The sequence below is a fragment of the Triturus cristatus genome, chromosome 2_2, assembly GCF_964204655.1.
Source record: "Triturus cristatus chromosome 2_2, aTriCri1.1, whole genome shotgun sequence".
NCBI lineage: Eukaryota > Metazoa > Chordata > Amphibia > Caudata > Salamandridae > Triturus > Triturus cristatus.
The window spans coordinates 706,687,018-706,708,052 of NC_140582.1; the positions used below are offsets into that span (position 1 = coordinate 706,687,018).

Genomic DNA, 21,035 nt, shown 5'->3' on the forward strand with positions numbered 1-21,035 from the left:
ACAAAGGTAGCTGCAGGCATGCTTATCAAAGACCAGGATCGGTTTCAGAGCGGTGCAACCAGTGCCAGCACACTGGGCGCCTAGCTCAGCACCACAGGACCTGATTTACAAAGGTAAACTTATACTTTTGTGTAATCTAATATAATAATGTTTTGCAGTAAGTGTTTAAAATATTTGAATAATTTAATGGGATTTGTATTCCTATATGTAATGCTTTTTAGGTCAAACAATTTTCCTGCAGTTTTTTGTTGTTTTGGGGAGTTTTATATTGCATGAACTAGTCCCGAAGGTACCAAAGCGCTTTACATGAGCCCCAGTTGCGTGACAGACGGGCACATTCATTTTTTTGGTAGGCACGGGGATATTAACTGATTTGCCCAGAATCACAGGATGTTGAGCATCCTTGTCGAGACTCGAACCTGTTCCCCAGCTCCTAGGTTGACCACTCTAGCCGTCAGGCCACATCCTCTCCCCACAGTTGCTTAGGGCCTTAAGAGTTTGGCAATGCGGGATCGGTACTGCCCGCTTCCGCACCGCCAAACCCATGTTTGAACCGCCCGCCAAATTAGAAGTTTTCTCCTGCCTGGCGGACGGTTCTTTGGCGTTCCAAGGGTGGTGCCTATGAAATAGGCACCGCAATGGTGGGAATCTCACAGGCAGTACCTGCACAGCATGGACTGCTGCTGTCCATGCCGTGCAAGTACTGGTGTGCATGCATACAGGGGGGCACATGTTGTACCCCTCTATGTTCATCCACATGGCGTGAGGCACCAGGGGGCCCTGCAGGGCCCCCTTTGTTTCCTCACCGCAACACTTTTCATAGCGGTCACACCGCCATGAAAAGTGCGGGAGTGAGGAAACTCATAATATGCTTGGTGGGGTAGCAGCAGCACCACCAAGCATATTGCGTCCTCAAGCTGCCGTACCACTCCCAGAATCTCTGGTCCCTGGCAGGTGCAGAGGTCCCAGGGTGGCCCGACTGCCCTAATCATAATGGGGCAATCAGAGGGCTGCCATCACTGTGTCCCCGCGAGTCTGGCGGTCCCTCGACTGCCAGACTCGTAATAAAGTCCTTAGACTGGTGTGGGAATTGTCAATCTAAAACCTTCAAAGTCCAAGGCATTCCCTACTGTTGCTTGGACGGGAGTGGGTCCTGTAGCTGGTCAGCAATGCATCATGGTTTGCCCGAACTTTGAATTTGCTCTGGTCCAGCATGACCTAAAGTAACCTTTTTAGAGCTACTTGCATCTGAGCGCTTTACAGCATTTATTTAACTTCTATACATTGGATTTGTGTCGATTGGGTCTTGCTTTGTTCAGAATATAATAACCTATTTTTCTAAACCTGTGTGGGGTCTTGGAGTCTTTCTGTGGTGTATTCATTGTGTTACTGTGGTTGTGTGTTGCACACATACTTTACACATTGCCTCTTTAGATAACCCTGACTGCTCTGTGCCAAGCTACCAGAGGGAGAACACAGGTTATCTGTTAATGTGTATCTAGCTTACCCTGACTAGAGTGGTGGTTCCTGCCTGGCTTGGGTGTATACCTCAGCCAACCCGAAATCCCATTCCTAACAGTAACCTTCTTTCACATGACAAGGGGCTGTCAGGTTGCACACTATTTCTGTTCCAATAATATATGTAGTATTCCAACTATAATGGACAGATAGGTAATTTATTAAACATGGCTATGCCTTCTCATTAAAAGAGGAAATATTCATGCGTCGATTGGTGACTGTACTTAGTTAAGTCAAAACTAAACTCTTGCTTGGAAAAAAGAGTTGCCTGTCTTTTTCAGGCTGGGTCATAGCTCTATTAAAATGTGCATCAGTTGAAAGGCACTGAGGAGGCCGAGGGGTAATGAAGGCTCTGAGTTGCAGTCTATGGGAATGGACGCTATGAGCAGTGCTGGTGCCCCCCAGGACTGAAGACCAGTGTGGACTTTTCAGAATGACTTACATATAATCAGTTAAATACGGTCAGGGTAAACTGAGGAATAATGGGTAATGGCAGGGTGACGTCAGAGATTTTAAAAGAACTCTGGCAATGGAGGACAATGAACATTTATACACCTTCCCCCTTTGCTGTTATTTATCAATAAAATCTCTGTAACAGTTTTAATCGTCATGCTATCCAAGGGTAAATCATGTCTACAAACTTGCCTTGAAAATCAACAAATACATCTGAAACAATATGCACTATTTTTAAAAAAGACAATAAAAGTCAAAAGTTCCACTTTACGTTACTAAGCTCTCCAATGCAATAAAGTTCATGCTACAAACAAGTCAAAATACAAAGCAATCAGCAAAACTATCCGAGCGCTCCGAGCACAGGTTCACATTCTGGACGTCCCTACCGCTCTCAGTCATGGGTAGAGTGGCGATCTAAAAAATGGTGGTCCTGCCCCGATTATTATATTTCTTTGGAAATTTACCAGTAGTATTCCCAACAGACACATTTACCTCCCTGAACAAGATACTGACCGACTTGATCTGGGGCAGTGGCCGCCGTAGAGTGGGATTGGCTAAACTGCAGCTAGACACAGATAAGGGTGGGCTGATTTCCGCGCCTATTGCTACGCGAGCCAATTGCAATGGCTATCATTCTGGCTAGCAGGGCGAAATTTACACGAAATTGGTTACACAGCCCTAGAGCTAGATCGAGGTGAACTGCACACACTCTTGCTACTGCGGGGCCAAATGCCTTTAGCTGCCCGACACTCCTACGCACTGCACTTACATATTGAAAACAATCTCTACACTACACACGCAGCTGTCCCCCATATTCGGGCAACACGCCATTGGTGGGAATTCCAACCCCTACCGGCATGCTCAGTAAATGGAGAATACTGGCTTGGGTGGAGGGCGGGGAAGCCACGATAGGCGCATTGTTTGATGACAGCGCCCTCATGGACCATGGTAATTTCACCAGACATAATGGGGTCACGGACAAATTATATCTCACACACGCTGCGCTTCTTCAATATGTGAAAAAACACTGGGCCCCATTCAGGGAAGTACCCGCCCAACATGAGCTAGTTCACATGATACACCTCATGGGAAATGGTCGACATCTCACTAAATGGCTATACAAAAGTATTAGAACACATACAGGCACCACCCTGACAGACCTACACACCAAATGGTCTAGGGATTTAGACAAAGAGCTGACTGATAAAGAATGGGACTCGATCTTAGAATACCCCAAGAAAATTCCATGGAACACCAAATTCAAATGTATTCAATACATGGTCATACAAAGGGCATACCTCACCCCACGTAGACTACAGTATATGTTCCCAAATACACAACACCACTGCCCTAGATGCAAGGCAGTAGAAGCAGACCTGATCCACATGCTATGGATATGCCCGGTGATCGCTGAGCTCTGGGCAGATGTGGTGGCAATTACTGCCTCGGGAGCGGATACCCCTGTGCCGAGAACAGTTGGTAATTGCCTGTTGGGCATCACCCGATGCGCTAAAACCCTGAAAGTACAGTTTCACTTTGTGGACCTGGCTTTGCTCATGGCTAAATGCGCCATCACCATGCGGTGGTAATCAACCAAACCTCCACTGCTACATGGCTGGCACAGGGAGGTGGTGAGATGGGGTAGTGCAGAAAGTGCGACAATTAGGCGCGAAGAAGCCCGAGGGCTGTGCAAAAAAGTAATTTCCATGGAATGGGACACCATTCTGGAAGCCTTCAAGTCACTCGCGCCGGCACCAGTCTTTGTAGCGCAGGACCAGTAGGAGGCCACCCCCCCCCATGGGTCGAACCACACGCCCTTCTCCCCCCCAATTTACCCCCCAGACAACATAATATCTTCACGCAAGTGGATTTGTGAGTTCCAAACCGAAGCTAGAGTGTCTACACACATTACCTGAGAGATGGTCGATTTGGCAACAGGGGTGCAGCACCGGGATGACGAGGAGGGATAGGGCCAGCTGAGTTCAAGGAAGGGAGGGCGGGGAGGGAGTAGTTTAAACAGCTCAGATATGATTGACTTCTTCTCAGGTCTTTCAGTACAAATTTAACAATGTTTAAGTGGTTCAATTGAGACTATAAATGTACAATTTAGGCCTGTTAGCAATAATTAGCATGACTGTCACTGTTGTAAGAAATGATAGATAGGTTGTCTGAGAACCCTAAACGATGCACTTATAATCGATGGTATGACGAAGCCTGATGGATAACAAATGTACACCTTTTTCTCATGTGTGGTGCTAAAGTGGGTAAAATTTAATAAACTATTTTTTTTTATAAAATACAAAGAAATCAGCAGAAGAAAGGACTAAACAGAAAGGTGAGAGAGGATGCGAGAGTGACAGAGAGAGAGAATGTGACAGAGAGAGAGAGAGTGAGAGAGAGAGAGAGAGAGAGAGAGAGAGAGAGAGAGAGAGATGTGACATTCGCAGGAGCATATTTTACAATGGTCCAAACAAGGACTGTTTCGCCAGTTTAACGATGCACTTGTGCTGTCCGTTTTCAGTGGCGCTACAGATACTTATAAAACTGTTACTGCAATTCATGAAAACGTGACTCACCCCCGATTCTTTTAAGTCAGTCAGCTTGGACAATGATTTTTGAGAGTTGGAAATCTGCAGTGAGAAAAACATCTCTTGCACCTTCCTGGGCGGTGTCTGTAAGACCAGGCTTCTATGCTATGATAAGGGAAAAAGAAAATGTGATGCACAGTTTGACTAGTCCTTCTCAAATCCATTCAAGAACGCACAATACTAATTATTCGACCAGCATACGAAATATCGATTTTTATGCCACTTATTTTAGCTCATCTTCAGTGTCAATGCATGCAATCCTCCAATGCGTGTACAAAGGAGAATATGAAAGGCAAGTCATAGTTTCCCAACTCCCCCTTTCTATGAATTCCTCAAAACACTCAAAACGGGGGTTTATATTATTTCTTATGACTGGTTATTTAAAAAATAAATAGGATTTCAGGTAGCAGACTCTGTCCAAATCGAATATTAAATGACCTTCTCTTAGATCTGGGAACCCTGAACTGAAACGTATGTCGTGGTAGAGATGAAGTCTGACCCCAGAACGTGGGGCGAAGTTGACAATTCTAGAATACGCTACACAGAGAATGGTTCACAGTGGCATGCGTTTGATATCGTGCACAGGAAGAAAAAGGTTAAATTTAAACTCTGAAATGGCATCCACAATAATGCAGAAAATTGACTTGGCCGAATTTGAATTATCTTGGTGCAAAGAGGAACACCAAAGTTTAAGGTAAAGATTCTACTTCGGAATAATCTGGTCTTGATTAGTTACCACGCAGATTTTTATGCTGACAGTTTAGGGAAAGAGTTTTAGAGAACTATGCTAAATACTGGGCATGTGCAGTTATAGTTTTCCAAAACTGAGAAAATGTTCTCCCCGGGCAGAGCCTATTGTGATACCAGCCGGTCCTTAGTTATGAGATCTGTGACTCCAGCATGCAGACACCTATATAGGTCTGCTTATATCATGGCTGACATCTTGAGATGGGAAACTGGAGGGCATGCCTGTCGCTGGACTATCCCCAGCCAGCACTATGCCCCCAGACATCAGCTCAGAGGACTGCAGGTAGACCTCCTACAGAAAAAGAAATGGCCCTCTCTACACAAATGGTGCTGACGTTTATCTGCTATAGGTTCTCCATGGCATGAGCTATTGCATTGGCGCCTACAATTCCAGTCTCACTCCACAAGAGAAAACCAGTGAGGAGTCCTGTCTACTTCCATCTTTCCTAGGGCTTTTTGTTGGTGGCAAAACACAGATGAAGATCACAACACAAATCCACATTTTCCACTGTAATCCGAATTCCAATATTTTATTTGACTTGATTTTGAATGTTGCTCAAACTACTTTTCAGCTGCTTCAAAAGTACTTTACAGAGCAGGCAGAGGCTGGAGAGGAGTCAAAGTCTACAGGGTCAGGATGCATCAAGAGGTCATGAGACCAGTGCAGTGAGGATGGCACCAGGGCCGCGTTAGGGCTCAATGAGGCCACTGACTCAGGGTGGGGGTTTCAGCCTTCGCCACATGAAGACATCTTCGGGTCTTATATGAAAGAGGAGCATGTTTCAGTGAAATGGGGCCTGCATGTGGCTGAATATCCCAAATTGTTTATGGGCCATACATAAACTCTCCGCTTCAACAAAGTATTTGAAAAGCCCTAAAGCAGACAACAGCATATGAAATATACACAAATCACTGAGACAAGAAAACCTAGGCGAAAAGTGCGATTGAAATTATTTGCATCGGCGGCCCAAATTATTCAGTTAGGTTGACTAAATTACAAGGACAGATAGACAAATTATGCTGCAGTTAGCAGCACTTTCTGTGCAAGTATTGTCTCACTATTTTGACCCTTCTCTGTTGTAATTTAAATGGCTTCCTATAGAGCGCACCCCTAACCTTACAGCAGTGTTTTCCAAAATGTGGGTCAGTGGGTCGGGAGCCGCTTTTTGGTAGGTCGGGAAAGTGCAAGCAAAAAATAAAGTTGTCCTTTAAATTCTGTGTTTATTGTGCCACATGTGCTGCGCTCTAAAGACAGAGGTGAAATTTCAGGCTATGGACCCGATTTAGATCCTGACAGACAGGTTACTTCGTCTCAATGGTGACGGCCAAAATAAAAATTCCATTATATCCTAAGGTATTTAAATTTTGGCGGACCGGAGTAACCCGTCCGTCAAGATCAGCAGCAACCCGTGAAGGTAAGATCGGTGGGGTGGGGGTGAGTTGACAGACGACGATGAGGTAAAATAAAATTTAAAAAAGAAAACCACTCACCTTGCGCTCGCCGCAAGGTGAGTGAGTGAGTGGTGAGTGGTGAGTGCCAAGTCGGCGATGCGGCGGGCACAAGGTAAGTGGTTTTCTTTTACATTTTTTATTTATTTTACCTCGTCGTCGTTTGTCGACTTCACCTCCACTTTTCCCTGCCGCATCACCACTCTTACCTTCACAGGCCGCTCCTGGCCAAGATCTAAATCAAGCCCTGTGTCTTCTGACAAATTACTGCTTTTTTAACATGGGGATTGGCTTTTACAACCTTCTCTCACTTTGCTTCCAGAGAAAGAAAGGTGGATTGAATTATGTGACAATCTTTCTGGGGTACAGGTGTTTGAAAATAAAAGTTGTAGAATGTCTTTTTGTAGGACACGACAAAGTGTAAATACCTGCATATGAACTGTATGCATTCAGCAGTTAGGAAAGCAAAAATTAAACCCATTTTTTGTAATTCTGAAGTGTAATGGAAACAAAGATTTTAATAGTGTCAAATCAAGACACTTTACTTGATGGTGCACAAATATTCACAGAAACCGATTTTCACACATCATTTGTGTGCAATATAGTTTTATCAGTCAAACTGTATTTTTGTGCAGATGTAGTGCCTATTTCAATGTAATGAGTGCTGTTAGCAAATGACAGTGTGCTACAACGATGCTTTAGTTACGTTGAAAAACCACCCACCTCAGGTCCTGTAAGGCTAGGCCGGTTGTAAAACTTCGTCATCCTATTAAGTGGACGGTGGTTCTACAAATTTTGGGAACCACTGCCTTAGAGGGTTTTTTGGCTGACACGCAAAAAGGAATGAACTGGAAAAGGAAACTAACTCAGAGTCTCAAAAAGCCAGGATTTAGCCTTGCAGTTGAAACACAAGAGAAGGGACTCTCAAGCTTCAAATCTGGTGGGAGATTTGAGAATTTGGGGGTTTGGTTCTTGTATTCTAAAAGATCTGCCACCCCAACGGGCTTTCTTGAATTTTGGAGTGACTAATAGATTTTGGTGGAAGTTAAGTTAAATGTAAGTTAACGTAAAGTTAAGTGAGGATTTTCTTATCCTACCTGAGAAAAAAACAGACGGGACAAGTGGAAAACAGAATGTATTAAAGGCACCTCTTTTGTCAACGGGGACCATATGTAGGGTATCAATTTTGTCTGAAATTTCATAAAACTTGTAATACTGAAAAGATTCTCTGCGTGGCATAGTTTTTTAAATAGATTTCTTCAGAAACTCCAAATAAACGGAGTTACATTCAAATATAAAGTCATTCTTCATTAATACTTTTTGTGAAAAGAAAAGTAAGGAATCTACAAAGCTTAAAACGCACCTAATACACGTTTTTCCACTAAAATGGGGCATAACATGCTGCTTTCGGTACTTACACCACCAAAATCTGCATTTCCGAGTATTTCTGGGCCTTTTCCCCCCTTTAAATGTTGTTATGAGTAACCTGCCGAAATTTAGCAAAAGATGGGGATTATATAGCACACAGTATATACTGGGTACAATAACAACTGCAAAACTCATAGTTCTGATGTGTGCAGAAACAGAAATTACCGTACATATCGGAAAATAATGGGCCACTCATAATGGGGGCCTTTGTTGGTAGTAACACGTTTTCACCACTCCGGCAGACTAAGGGATCAGAGAGAGAATCTAACATAATTCCCGAACTTTTAGCTTTTTAGCAGGAACAAGATAGGTCCCCATAGAAGATAGCCACAACTAGGTGTCTCAAGTATTAAGGTAGTTTTTTGAAGGCCTTACCTCGATCTTGGATCGGTTTAGTTAAAGACAGTTGGAGTGCATCAGAATTCAAAAGAAGGCTTAAAACATTTGGATCTCCAGAGGCCTAGTTACCTTTGTTTCTGCCTGCGGTCAAATAGCCTTTGGCCCTATGAGCACCTTGTAAATAACACACAGGGAAGTTAGCAATAAAAATCAATTTACAATTACAATAACTCATGAATGCTTAGGCCTTGATTCCAATTATGTCTTTAAAACCACTTTTTGTGCAAACTCCAGTTTAGCCCGAAATGCGATAAAAATTTGTCCCAAATATGGGTCAACGTGGCAATACCCATGGGTGATTTGCAGCAAGTAATTTTGCAAGTGAACATTTAGAGTGGAGAAAACGTTTTTAAATCTCCATTTAGGGGTGCAACATGGATACTGGTTTCAACTTGCACATCTGCTGATCCCCACAATCAATGGTATCAGTAATTAGTGGGTGCACAATTTGCACCCCCATCCCCACAACTTGAGTGGGACATGTGCGTCGGAACGAGTTAAGGCTAACAGTCCAGGGAGACACGGTATAATTTCGGTAACTGAGTATAGGGGGCCTTTCATAGTTGAAGATAATGCCCCTCGACATGGTGGGAAGCCAGTACGATTGACTTTGGTTACCACATGTCATTCTTCACATGAAAGTTGGAGTCCAGGGAGGAGAATGACGACCTCAAGCCCTGATGAAACTGCTGCAAAAAACAAGAGGCAATGAAACATGTTGGCCCATCCTTCAATGGTCTATAACGTGCAATTTGTTTTTAATTTTGAGTAAGGCTCACGGCTTGGAATAAAATTGAAGTTTGGTATATGCGAGCCCTAACTTAACCACGGGGTCTGTTATAGACATACATATTACTGTCTGCAATTCTTTCTTTTACGCTGCACACGTTTTTTCTGTTTCTTTTTTCACTGGTGAGAGAGATTCCGAGGATGAGAAACGTGGGCAAGCTGGTGAGAACCAACCAGCAGCCCCTCTGGTGAAGCGCACGTGAGGGACTCCTCACCTTCACACAATTTTTTGTTTGCTTACATACACTTTTCTATTAAGGGGTATGTCTATAGTGAGGGGACTGATAAACAATTGTTTTTAGGAATGATCTAGGGGCAGTTTAGACTGGATAAAGACTGGAAAAAACAATTGGTAACCAGCAGAGGGTTTGAGGATATAGAACTGTGTGTTCCCCCCTTCCAGTGTCATAAAGGAAGCTGTGCAGATAGTGTGCCCCTTTTTTGTCAGGTCTTTGTGGTTATTGTGACAAGTAAACAAGCCCTGGTTCCCCTGGTTGTTCATGTTCTGAGCTCCGATGGATTAATTCTGAAAGTCATAGCCGGGACTAACTAAAGGTGCTGTCACTCCTTATTAATGCAAGATATACAAGTACTTATTGACTGACAATAAAAAAGAAACATGAGGCCAAACAGAAACGTAGTTAGTTTTCTTACTATTGTGTTGCTTGACAAACGTGCATTGTCCTTCTTGGATATTGGCGGGAAAGCAATGGATTCCTTGTATTCATCCTAGTAGAAACAACAGAATCATGTAAATTATTCATTTTTTTCATATAGCTACCAATCCCAGCATGTGTTTGCCTAAAAGCATGTTTAGGTTTTATATCAATAATGGTATTTTATAAAATGCAGATCCTCCCAATCTGGTCTCATTGGGTACAGCATAGCTGTATTAAAATAGTGCAATGAAATATATACATTAGCAGCATATGATACGAGTAATCAACCAACATCTCCCAGACAATGCCATTACATTGATAGCAACACCCCTCACACCTCAAGACATACTGAGATGCACTAGATGTGATAGTGAGGAGAAGGAAAGCCTGTCCCCAAAACTCTGTGCTGTGGATATCATGTCAGACCAAATCTTAGCTCATGGTGAGGTGGGAGCCTCCCTTACTTGGCGGCGAGCAACAAGCAGCTGCCAAGTAAAGGGATTCTTTTAGGATTGAGTACTTTTATATAAGACCTGATTAAGGTCTTCAGAGGTAATCACCGTAGAGTTTTGTGGACTCAAACAATGTGCTGTGTTCATAGCCTTCTACAGTAAGATGGGGAGCAGGATAGAAATATCCTCTTCAGGGGAAGTGAAGCGCGTTTCTCGGAAGGCTTATGAAAATGGCATTTGCCCAACTGGTCAGTGAGAATGCCCTAGTCTTCAGAGGAAAGGAATCAGCAGCCATAAATAGACTGACACCCCAGGCATACCAACCCAGATCCTTTTTGAGAAAAGCCAGCTGTGAAAGCTTTGAGAGCTGGACATAGCGGTCAGGAGTAAGTGGGTGTTGGTGCTGGTTGTTGTAGGAATGACCTCCACAGTGTTCCATGTCCAGCAGGAAGATAAAAAGGCACATGAGGAGAGCCCCAGTGAAGGGAAAATACAAACTACAGGAGCCAAGCAGAATACTTTGGTGTAGAGCGTACTATGGATAGCCAGCCCAAGGAATAAATACCAAGAGGCTTGGGAGACAGGGGAGCAGGGGGACACAATTCAACAGGATGACCCCGGGACAAGAGATTCTAGAACACTGGATAATATGAGAAGTTGAGAAAAAAAAAGAATGAGAGACCATGGGTCAGTACATACATAGAGTTGATAACATTCTCACTAACAGAAGGTCTGTCAGAATAGACAGCAGGACCAACCTCGGACAGACATCCATATAGCTTGTATGAAAGCTTGAATGATCAATCTCTTTCAATGGGGGTTCCAGCAAACACCATAAGCTCATAGTGCTAAAACACACCTGGTTTAGGTGGAGAACAGCAGAGGCAGTTTCCCTATATCTATTGTGTGGAACAATCAGAGTGTAAAGCCTAGGCATAGGTCTCACTCACAAGAGTTAAGTCCAAAGGCAGCATGATTGCACCCATCCGTACCGAGAAGTACCATTAGAAACCCTTCATTTGCACACGACAGGATGAGGACAACTGGAAGTCTATTCTGTTTCCATAAACCACAGACTTCAGTCAGCTCGCCAAGAACCCAAATGCGTCAAGAGACCAAGCACATGAAGAACACTGGCGTAACATGGACACATGCGCTCACTAGAAGTGACTACTTTCATATGTAACCTAATGACTGGAGCTCTCGTTGTTTAGCTTAGTTTCACGTTGTTTTTATATAGCACCAAAGCCATCAAATGCGTGTGAAACGAAAAACGGAGCCAGCTAACATAAATCTATTTACTAAATAATTTTGCCTTCTCGGTGAGAGTTTGAAAAATAATGTTTCTGTCTCTGATACAGTCTGTTTCTTTATTTCAGTAATATGTGATACTTGAGTCACTGCTGTCTCTGGGTACCACGAATTGAAGTTAGAGGCGTTTGCTACTTTTCTGTCCTCTTCTTAACACGGCATAAATACTGTGACGCAAGCACTGAGATTGGGAAGTGTATGACGCGGGGAAGGGCATTGAGAGAGCTGGCCTGTTAGAACTGGGCATCTCTAGTTGGCAGAGGTAGGCACCTTTGACCAAATAGGCACCCTTGCTTCTAGTCAGGGTAAGGGGGATACACACTTTAGATAACCCATACTTGGTAGCTTGGCACCAGAAGACAGGCTTATCCCAAAGGCAATGTGTAAAATATTTGTACCAACACTCACAGTAACACAGTGATAACACCACAAATGGACAACACACCAGTTTAGAAAAATAAAATATCTTTATCTAAACTAAACAAGACCAAAACGACAAAAATCAAGCATACAGATACTCAGTAGAATGTCTATAAAAAGGGTTGTTGCAAAAATAAACTTGTAGATGATAAATGCAACATTTTAGTCTCAAAATACCTGGGATGCGTAACGCAAACCAAACAAAAGGGTCGCAGAGAAGATGATGCATCGATTCTTCCTGCGCTCCGGTTACGATGCGACAAGATGGCACCTCGATGCGTTGCGACGATCTGCTGCGATGTGACAAAATGGCATCTTTACTACGATGCGACAACGTGGAGGCGATGCGTGCAAGCCCAACGGCCATGTGGCAAACTCGGTGGTATTCTGAACCGCAACAGGCCCATCGACACGCTTCTACCGTGTTGCGGCGGTGAACAGGTTGGCGCGCTTCCGCAGTGATGCGACAGCCCTGCGACACGCTTCTCTGGTGATGCAACAGCACCCTCTGTGGTGACGGCACGCTTCTCTGGTGATGCGACAGCAAACAGCGGCAGCGGCGACACGCTTCCTCGATTATGCGACAGCGGCTGCTGTGGCGGCGTCACGCTTGTCTCTCGTTGCATCGCGCTTCCAGCTACCAATAGCAAAAAGGCCTCACACACAGTTACAGGCCCTCCTGGCAGACTGGAACTCCCAACAAGGAAGTTCAGGGAGGCTGGGGGTGAAGTCCTTTTATGCCTGGGACTTCAGAAAAAGGAGGCCAGCTCTTCTTAGGCCCTTGGAGACTTTTTGCAGATGGACACAGCACACAGCAAAGTCCTTCTTCAAGCAGGGGATACACAGCAAAGTCCCTTGGTCCTTTCCTTAGTAGAAACAGCAAACTGCAGGCCATCCCCAGAACACACAGCAAGGGCAGTACTTCTCCTCAGTCTCTTCAGCTGATCTTCTTTGGCAGGGATTCCTCATGTTTCCGAAGTAGTCTAACATTCAGGGGTTTCAGCTCTCATATTTATACCCAAAGGTCTTTATTCTCTATGTGTGAGGGGTCCTGGACCCAGTCCAAACCAGTTCTGGGTGCACTCTGCCAGTGCACAACTTCTTCCTTTGTCAGTGTGGGCCAGAGTCATCAGACACACCGCATGAGGTGGAGTCAGCATTGTGGAAGGCAGGCACAGCCCTATTCAGGACAAGGTGCTACTTCTCCCACCACTCCAAATGCAGATCGACCTATTCAACTTAGTGCTGACTCACCCAGACTCCTGGAGCCACCCCAGCCCCTGTCACTCTCAAACCAGACAGTCAATCCACAAACAGGCAGAGGCACTCAGAAAGGTTGAACAAGAAAATAGCCACTTTCTAAAAGTGCTATTTCAAACACAGAATTTAAAAACCATCCTTCCTAAAAGATTTGTTATTACATTCTGAGTTCAGGGATACCAGACTCCAATTTTCTATCTCACTCCAATGGGAAGCTATGCAGGTAAACATGTTACACAGCATTCCCCATTCTGTCCTATGGGCAAAATAGCCTTTCAATAGTAAAAAACGAAATTGGCAGTATTTCACTATCAGGACATGATACATACACTAGTACATGTCCTAGCTTTCGCATACACTGCATGCTGCCCAGGGGGGTACCTTGGGCCTACCATAGGGGTGTCCTAGGTGTAAGGAAAGGGAAGGGTAAGGCCTGGCAAGTGGGCACACTAGCCAGGTCGACATGGCAGTTAACAAACTGCACTCAGGCACTGCATTGGCAGGCCTGAGACATCATTTTAGGGCTACTCATGTGGGTGGCACAATCAGTGCTGCAAGCCCACTGGTAGCATTTGAATCACCAGTCCTGGCACACTCAGTGCACTTTACTAGGGACCTACTGGTAAAACAAATATACCAATCATGGAAAACCAATCATAAAAACAATTCACACAAGGAGCATATGCACTTTAGCACTGATCAGCCGTAGTAAAATTCCCAGAGTTCTATAGCCAACAACCACAGGTCAGGAAAAACAACGGAGGAAGAAGCAAAAAGTTTGGAAATAACCCTTCAAAAACTGCCATTTCCAACACGGCCATGAAGGTAAACTGGCTGAGTGAAGTTCCCCTGGCTTTCAGTCTAACAATTGGGTCTGGGTGACCAAAGTTGCCAGTTCCAGAGCCACCAAGGAACAGTGTTTAAAGAAAAATAAGTAGATGTAGGGTACCTCTTTATAATTTTTAAAAAAAAACAAATAGAGGTATAGGTTTCTCAAGGGTTTCCATCAGCTTTGAAATCTGTTCCTGGATTGTGGAAAATACATTATTTGAATATTTATCTTACTTATATTTTTGTAATGCATATCTCCCACTGGTATCTCCTTGTAGGGTTGTGAGCCGACAGGAAAGTGTGTTTTCACCACGCTCATTCGAGATTTCATAGAGACCACAGACTGGGAATTTCTTGTTTCTTGTGTGCTGCCTGTGTTTTTGCTGTGGTAGCACAGTAGTTTTACACCACATGCAGTGCTTGTCAACTTGACAATTTGACAAGTCAATTAGCGTAATAATAAATTCCCGGGCAGCTTAAATATGTGTTGCTTGGCTTTGTGTGATTTGTTTATTTACATTTTTATTCAGCGCAGCAGATGGAAGAGGTATCACCGCACTTTATAACGAAATTTCGAGTCGAGATAAACTCTCTTACAAAGAACATTATGCTAAATATTATTGCAACCTTAAACTAGGTATGGCAAAAAACAATTATTAGTACATGAAAATATCAATGTTAGACCAGGAACATTCACTCGATTCATCGATTGACTCATTGATTCGTGCCAGCAGGGGTTTCGGTACATGGAGGGCTTTCACAATTTCATAAGATGGAACCTTCGGGGCACCGGCCCTCTTATCATCACAAAGTAAGCACTGAAGCGAACCAAGGGAGGCACTATCAGAGTAGCCACACTCCTATTTTATATCCGCCAGCCTCTGAAAGGTCTCCCACCCTGAATCATAGGGCTGCCTGAAAAGTTCATGAAGTGATTAATTTGCAGGGGGGCGCACAAACACTCATTTATGGGGACCAGCTCTTATTTTTCCTCATCTTAGCTTCACCAAGAGCAAGAGAGAACAACACATTGGAGGGGAATAAAGAGGAAGTGGAAGACAGAAAAATAGTGACAGTGGGGCGAGAACAGGGATAGAGAAGAAAGAGCAAGGGTGAGATAAAGGGCTAGGAGGTGTCTGGTGGTGGATGAAAGAGGCATGAGGTAGATTCTGGACTGTGCAGTATTGGTATTTGGCCCCTCCGATATTCGGAGCACCGGCCGCGGGCTTTCGACAAAAACTTTGGACTCCGGCACTATTGTTTTATCAATTGAGCACTGAGTCCATGCTGCCGTGGGCACAACGCGTGACCTTGCTTTTGGGCCGCTGTACTGTACAACACACTGCAAGTACATAGGATCCAAAATAATGATCCTCTCTGTAGTTCGTAAAATGTGTTTCGTGGTGCTCACACATACCTGCTATCACCACCTGTTCACACCCCAGCATTATTTTCCTCTTCTTCACTTCATTAGACCATATTCCCCTCTCAGTCATGATCTCTATTTCCCAGAGTGCTTGAACTGAATCTTGGCAATTCCTCTAATGGTTTTTCCATCAGAATTTACTTGAAATATGTCTTCCTCCCTTGGTATACTTAAGAAAATAAAGTTCAAAATCACCATCCTTTCCCCTACTCCATGGAAATGAGAGAAGTCTGTTCCAGGCATAGATGGCTGGATGGACGTCTATGAATTACAGAAAGAACCTTCATATGGTGTATCTGATTGGGATGTTATGACTTTGGGCCATTCTAAGACCTTTGTGACCGATTTTGAGTCCAATAGACCACAGCTGCCTTTGGCTAATGACAAAGTATAGATGCATATTCTAAGAAATGAAGGAAGGCAGTTTCCCAAAGAGCCTGGTTCAGGTGAATGCAGGAAGGCAACCCCTTGCTATTACCTTGCTTTCTTCTTTGTTTCTTCCTTCCTTCCTTTCTTCATTCATTCATTCATTCATTCATTCATTCATTCATTCATCCATTCAGTGATAAATATTTCAATTAGAAATGTTGTACAAAAGAGCACAATATGCTACCTATTAGGATGAGTAACACACCAGAGTGGTTTACAGAGTTGTTGTGTGAAGCAGCTGTTTTGTGTAATGATGACAGCAGGTACCAACATATAAATAAGATGTACACCTTAATCTTGTAATCCAAGAGTGGGTTTTAGATGTATTTATTTCCCTTTTCCTTAAAGTGGCTCTGAGGGACAGTTTTAAATTCACTGACTGAGGGGTAGGTTTGGATTTTAGGGGACAGGGACTTGCAGTAAAGGGGATCAGGGATGCAGAGAGATCTGAACTTGGATGCTGCACAATGAGGTTTAGGTGTATATAGGACGTTCAAACCGGCAGGAATTAAGATTACTGGTGCTTTTGTAGTGCATCAGGAGATCAGCCACATAACCAGCGTGACACTCCGTGGACTACTTTGAACACTATGGTCAGTCGTTGATCAAGTGCTCTGGTGTCAAAGGATAAGGTGAGTGCCTTGAAAGGTGGAATAAGGCTTGAGAGGAAAAATGTAGTTTGTCCAGTGGGGATGTGGAAGGAAGTGCTGAGGGAGGCCCTGACTGGCGGCGAGCGCTGAGGGAGGCCCTGTGATGTGAGGGATGAGGGACTGCGTATTGCTAAAAGAGGCATTTATACTGGACCTGGCAAGTGCAGCGGCCCCAAAGATCAGGAGTGTTTAGGTCCCATTACATCTCAATTATTGCTCTCACTGACCAACAGTCGGCCATGGAGAACATATTTCTGGATTACATTAAGGGCAATAGCATCCTTTCTACGTCACTTTTTCCTGGCATGTGGTATGCGCTCTGACTATGTGATTGAAGGCTCTAATGGCTATGTAGGCTTGGTTTTAGAACTCTTTAAATAGAGACTGGGGCAAGCAAACAAAAGGCGACCTTAGAGGTCAGGAGAGGTATGCACACCTCCTGCTAAGAATAGATCAATGTTGCATTTAAAAAGAATAATAATAATTAACTCAGTCATGCGTTTATTGCATATTCCAGCAGGAGATTGTTTTTAAATACTGCTTGATATGTTATCTTTACAGAAATCATAAGTTGTTAAGTGGAGACACAGGTTGTTCTCGACTCTGTAACCAAGACAAGCTACAGGTCTGGTGACTTCATGATGTCTGCGGAAGGCGCCATTGCGCTGAGGAAAACAAGTGAAAGGGAAGGCACAATATGTAGATTATAAGCACAATTGCAAAGGCATGCACTCTCCACGTTTCTTGGATTTATGCTGTACAGATTAAATGATTCAGAAAATGAGTCTTCTGGGAGATAAATGTAAAATTCACTGCATAGAACACTCTTATTATTTGGGATCAGGTAATGCATTGATGAACTCCTATCATATGTAGTTGTTGTGTAAAATAAAACTGTTGCAAACATTTTAGAGATTTTCACCATAATCGTTCTTTACCTCAACATTAGTAAAAGATTTGGCTGCTTTAAAACACGCACCCTTCTGATTTAGGAGAGACTATACTGTTTGCCCGAGAGGTGTGGGACGACTCGCAAACATCTTCAAAAAAGTTAAAAGGCTCAGCATTGGCGTCAATAGATTTTGTAAAATGTTGGAGCTTGACATAATTTCCCAGGAGTGTTCATGGACATGTGTGCCAATCGCCGATTATCATGCTTACTTCCCCAATAAATTTACTCCTGTGGATGGTCCTCAGAGCAGAAAATCCACAAGACTAGGTTTAATGGATTTGTGGATTTTCACCAAAATGTTTTTCCTTCTACAGGAAAAATATTGATCTCCCTGTACAGCGAGGTACACATGTACAACTTGATGAAATTTGGAAATGTTCTTTTATTTTCTACTCTTGAAACATACTTGTTTTCCATCCATTTTTATGTTATGTGATAACCTGCAAAAAGCTTGTGGATTCCTATAAACCAGGCGTCTCTAACGAGTAGCTCATGAGCTACTGGTAGCTCTCCAGCGACCTGTGAGTAGCTCTCCTGTGTGCATGCCCAGCCTACTAAATTAGAAGCTTTTGTTTGATTGAATTAATATATATATACCAACATTAAAAAGTGTGTATTTGATATGAAAATCAACTCTCGTTAAAATATCGGAGACCCCTGCAAGCTGACAGGCCTTCAGCACTGAATCATGCACGGCCCAGCTTCCAAAACTCCCCCTCGCTGGCCAGATCGTGGCACAGCGCTGTGGAAAACCCATCGTGCTACAAGTTCCATCGCAGGCGCCAATGTTGACAGATCCTGAATATGTGATCAAGAATGTTGGCATTTCACTGTAGGATCTCTGTTTAGTGCAACGAAGTACTAAGTGAGGAGTACGGTGGGGCGTGCAAATGACAGCGGGCCAGGGTGCACGGCGTTCAGATCAGGACACAGGTGAAGCATGGGAAGAGAGGGCAGGTTGCCCGTCGGGGCAAGAGAGGAGCAAAGCAGGACACAAAGAGGACTAGAACATAATACAAAGAGGGAGCACTGCAGTTTTAAAGAGTGAGTAGGCCAGGGTGAAAGGAGGAGCAATGCAGGGTACGAGGGTGGAGGAGATTTCCACACTATGGACACTGGCCCACTGTGTAATTTTAACCACTGTATCTGCTGGCCATGCTTACCATCTCATGAGGTTCAGGAGTTCTCTGAACATCTGTGTATCCAACAGGTCACACTTTGCAGAATCGGAAAATAGCTAAGATGGTAGACGTTTCTTTTGCTCAGCACTGTGTGTAATGTGTAGACCACAGGTGTCAAAGCTAATGAGAGAGTCCTGGGTGCTCATGCAGTTGTAGAGATTCATACATTTCAATTCTGGTGAGATCAATCAATCAATCAGGATTTATAGAGCGCGACTAATCAGCTGATGGAGAGCAGGGGACTTAAATACCTGCTGCAAGATCTGCATGTCACTTGCATGATAAGTTTCAGTGTTCAACAAAAAGAATACAGTTGAGTTATGCGGTATTATTATGCATCAATAAATAATTCCCCCTGCGTTGTGTGATATATAGCAGATATGTATGTGCATTTTGTCATTTGTTACCATTCTTGAGTGTGGGAGGGGTCATGGTGTCCAGCCCCTTCCTCAACATTGGAGACAGCAAACTACAACTACTAGAGCTCGTGAGTTACAGGTGGCTCTCCAGCTACCACTAAGTAGCTCTTCTGTGGCCAGTTCAGCCTACTAAATTAGAAGCTCTTGCCCGACTGAAATAATATATGTATACCAAAATTGAAAAAGTATGGATTAGTGACGATAATGTGTGTAGTTCCAGAACTGATCGGCTGATGTTTTAATTTTCCATATCTATTGAAAGCTAATATTTGAATGATAAATCACTTTGCATTAGGGAGGTTTTTATCTAATATTATCGCATCGGTACCGGGGGAATTTGAGCTATGGATGTTGTGCATTACCTCAGTAAAGGAACCCTACACTGAAAAAGCCTTTTGTTTATTTACATTGGTGCTGGAAGTCCTGTCTGGTGCACTGAGATGATCACTGCAGGGAATTTTGCATACGGTGGTCGCTACCATAATCATTTCTGACGTGGGCACTATTACAACACTAATAATATTAGTAGCTCAGGATGATTTTTATTGATTATAAGTAGTTCAGAAAAAGTTGCAGACCCCTGATTTAGACTCTTATTTAATTATCGGTGCAAGGCACAGGCTTAAAGACATTGTTAAGGTGAGGATGAAAGGAAGAGTCTGTAGTCTCTGAGTCAAGAAGAATGTGTAAAGAAGTTTCCTTGTTACCTGTTTCAATATAGGCAAACTGTGATATGCTCCTCATAATAGATCTCTGGTGAATAAAGTATATTTTCTTTTGTAGGAGCCTTGTGTCACCATCCCCCTGACGGGTGCTCTAAATTATGTTGTATGTTCCTCACCAAGATGGTACTTGACTTCTTTAGGTGATAGAAGTGCACCAAACATGGTTCTACACTATCGGGCATCACTACTGTCCTTATGGCCCGGTCATGACATGATCAGTGCAAAGTCAATAGTATCTGACTCTTGTGGTTCCTGCAGCAACAGCAATATGTGTCACAATGATTACCTATGCGTCCTTGAGTTACCCAGATCCAGAGACTGCCCTAAAATATTTTTCAGAGGTTTTAGCATATTATCATTTTTTTCTACAAATGGTTTTTGATCTGTTCACAAAAATCAGGAAGATTTGTCCACTCAATGAGCTTGCTACTATTTTTTAAATTGTCCTGATTTTCATATTTAGTGCATTGGACAGTGACATGTTTTTTAATTGCTGCCTAACAGCTCTCTGAAAATGTACCAAATGAATCAAAATATAGCAAACCGCAAAATCCTCAAATGGAGCACGGCACTGCGTGCCTGCCAATGAGGTGTACATTTCCCGAGCTGTTGTTTTCTATTTTAGCAAAGAAAGTCCCCACAGTGGGGTTCCATGTTAAACAGCACTTATCTTCCCTAGAGATCCTTGGCCCCTTATCAGTTTTGCATCACATTTGGCAAAATCACCCAAGGGAGTGTATTGGACTTTACTTCTCTGTTAGGCTTCAACACGATGCCGTGGTTATTCAGCGTTATTTTCATGCAAGGTCAACAAACAAAGCCTGAACATTCTAATTGCAATCAGGGCCAATGTTTGCTGGTTCTTGCATGCAACAGCAACAAACATCAGTCACCAACCTTTAGAACGTGCTTTTTTTAGCACAGCAAAGCATACCTTCACTAAAACTAA

The 21,035-nt window shown here is 43.4% G+C and overlaps 1 protein-coding gene across 1 annotated transcript in view; it reads right to left on the reverse strand.

The window, feature by feature from the left end:
• Nucleotides 1-21,035, reverse strand: part of LOC146862667 (uncharacterized) — a 457,539-nt gene that overhangs the window by 307,764 nt on the left and 128,740 nt on the right. Inside the window, exons 4-5 of the mRNA XM_085641888.1 lie at nt 10,026-10,100; nt 4,548-4,664 (exon numbers count right to left, since the gene is read on the reverse strand). Coding sequence (XP_085498014.1) covers nt 4,548-4,664; nt 10,026-10,100 — 192 coding nt within the window. The remainder of the gene's footprint in view (nt 1-4,547; nt 4,665-10,025; nt 10,101-21,035) is intronic.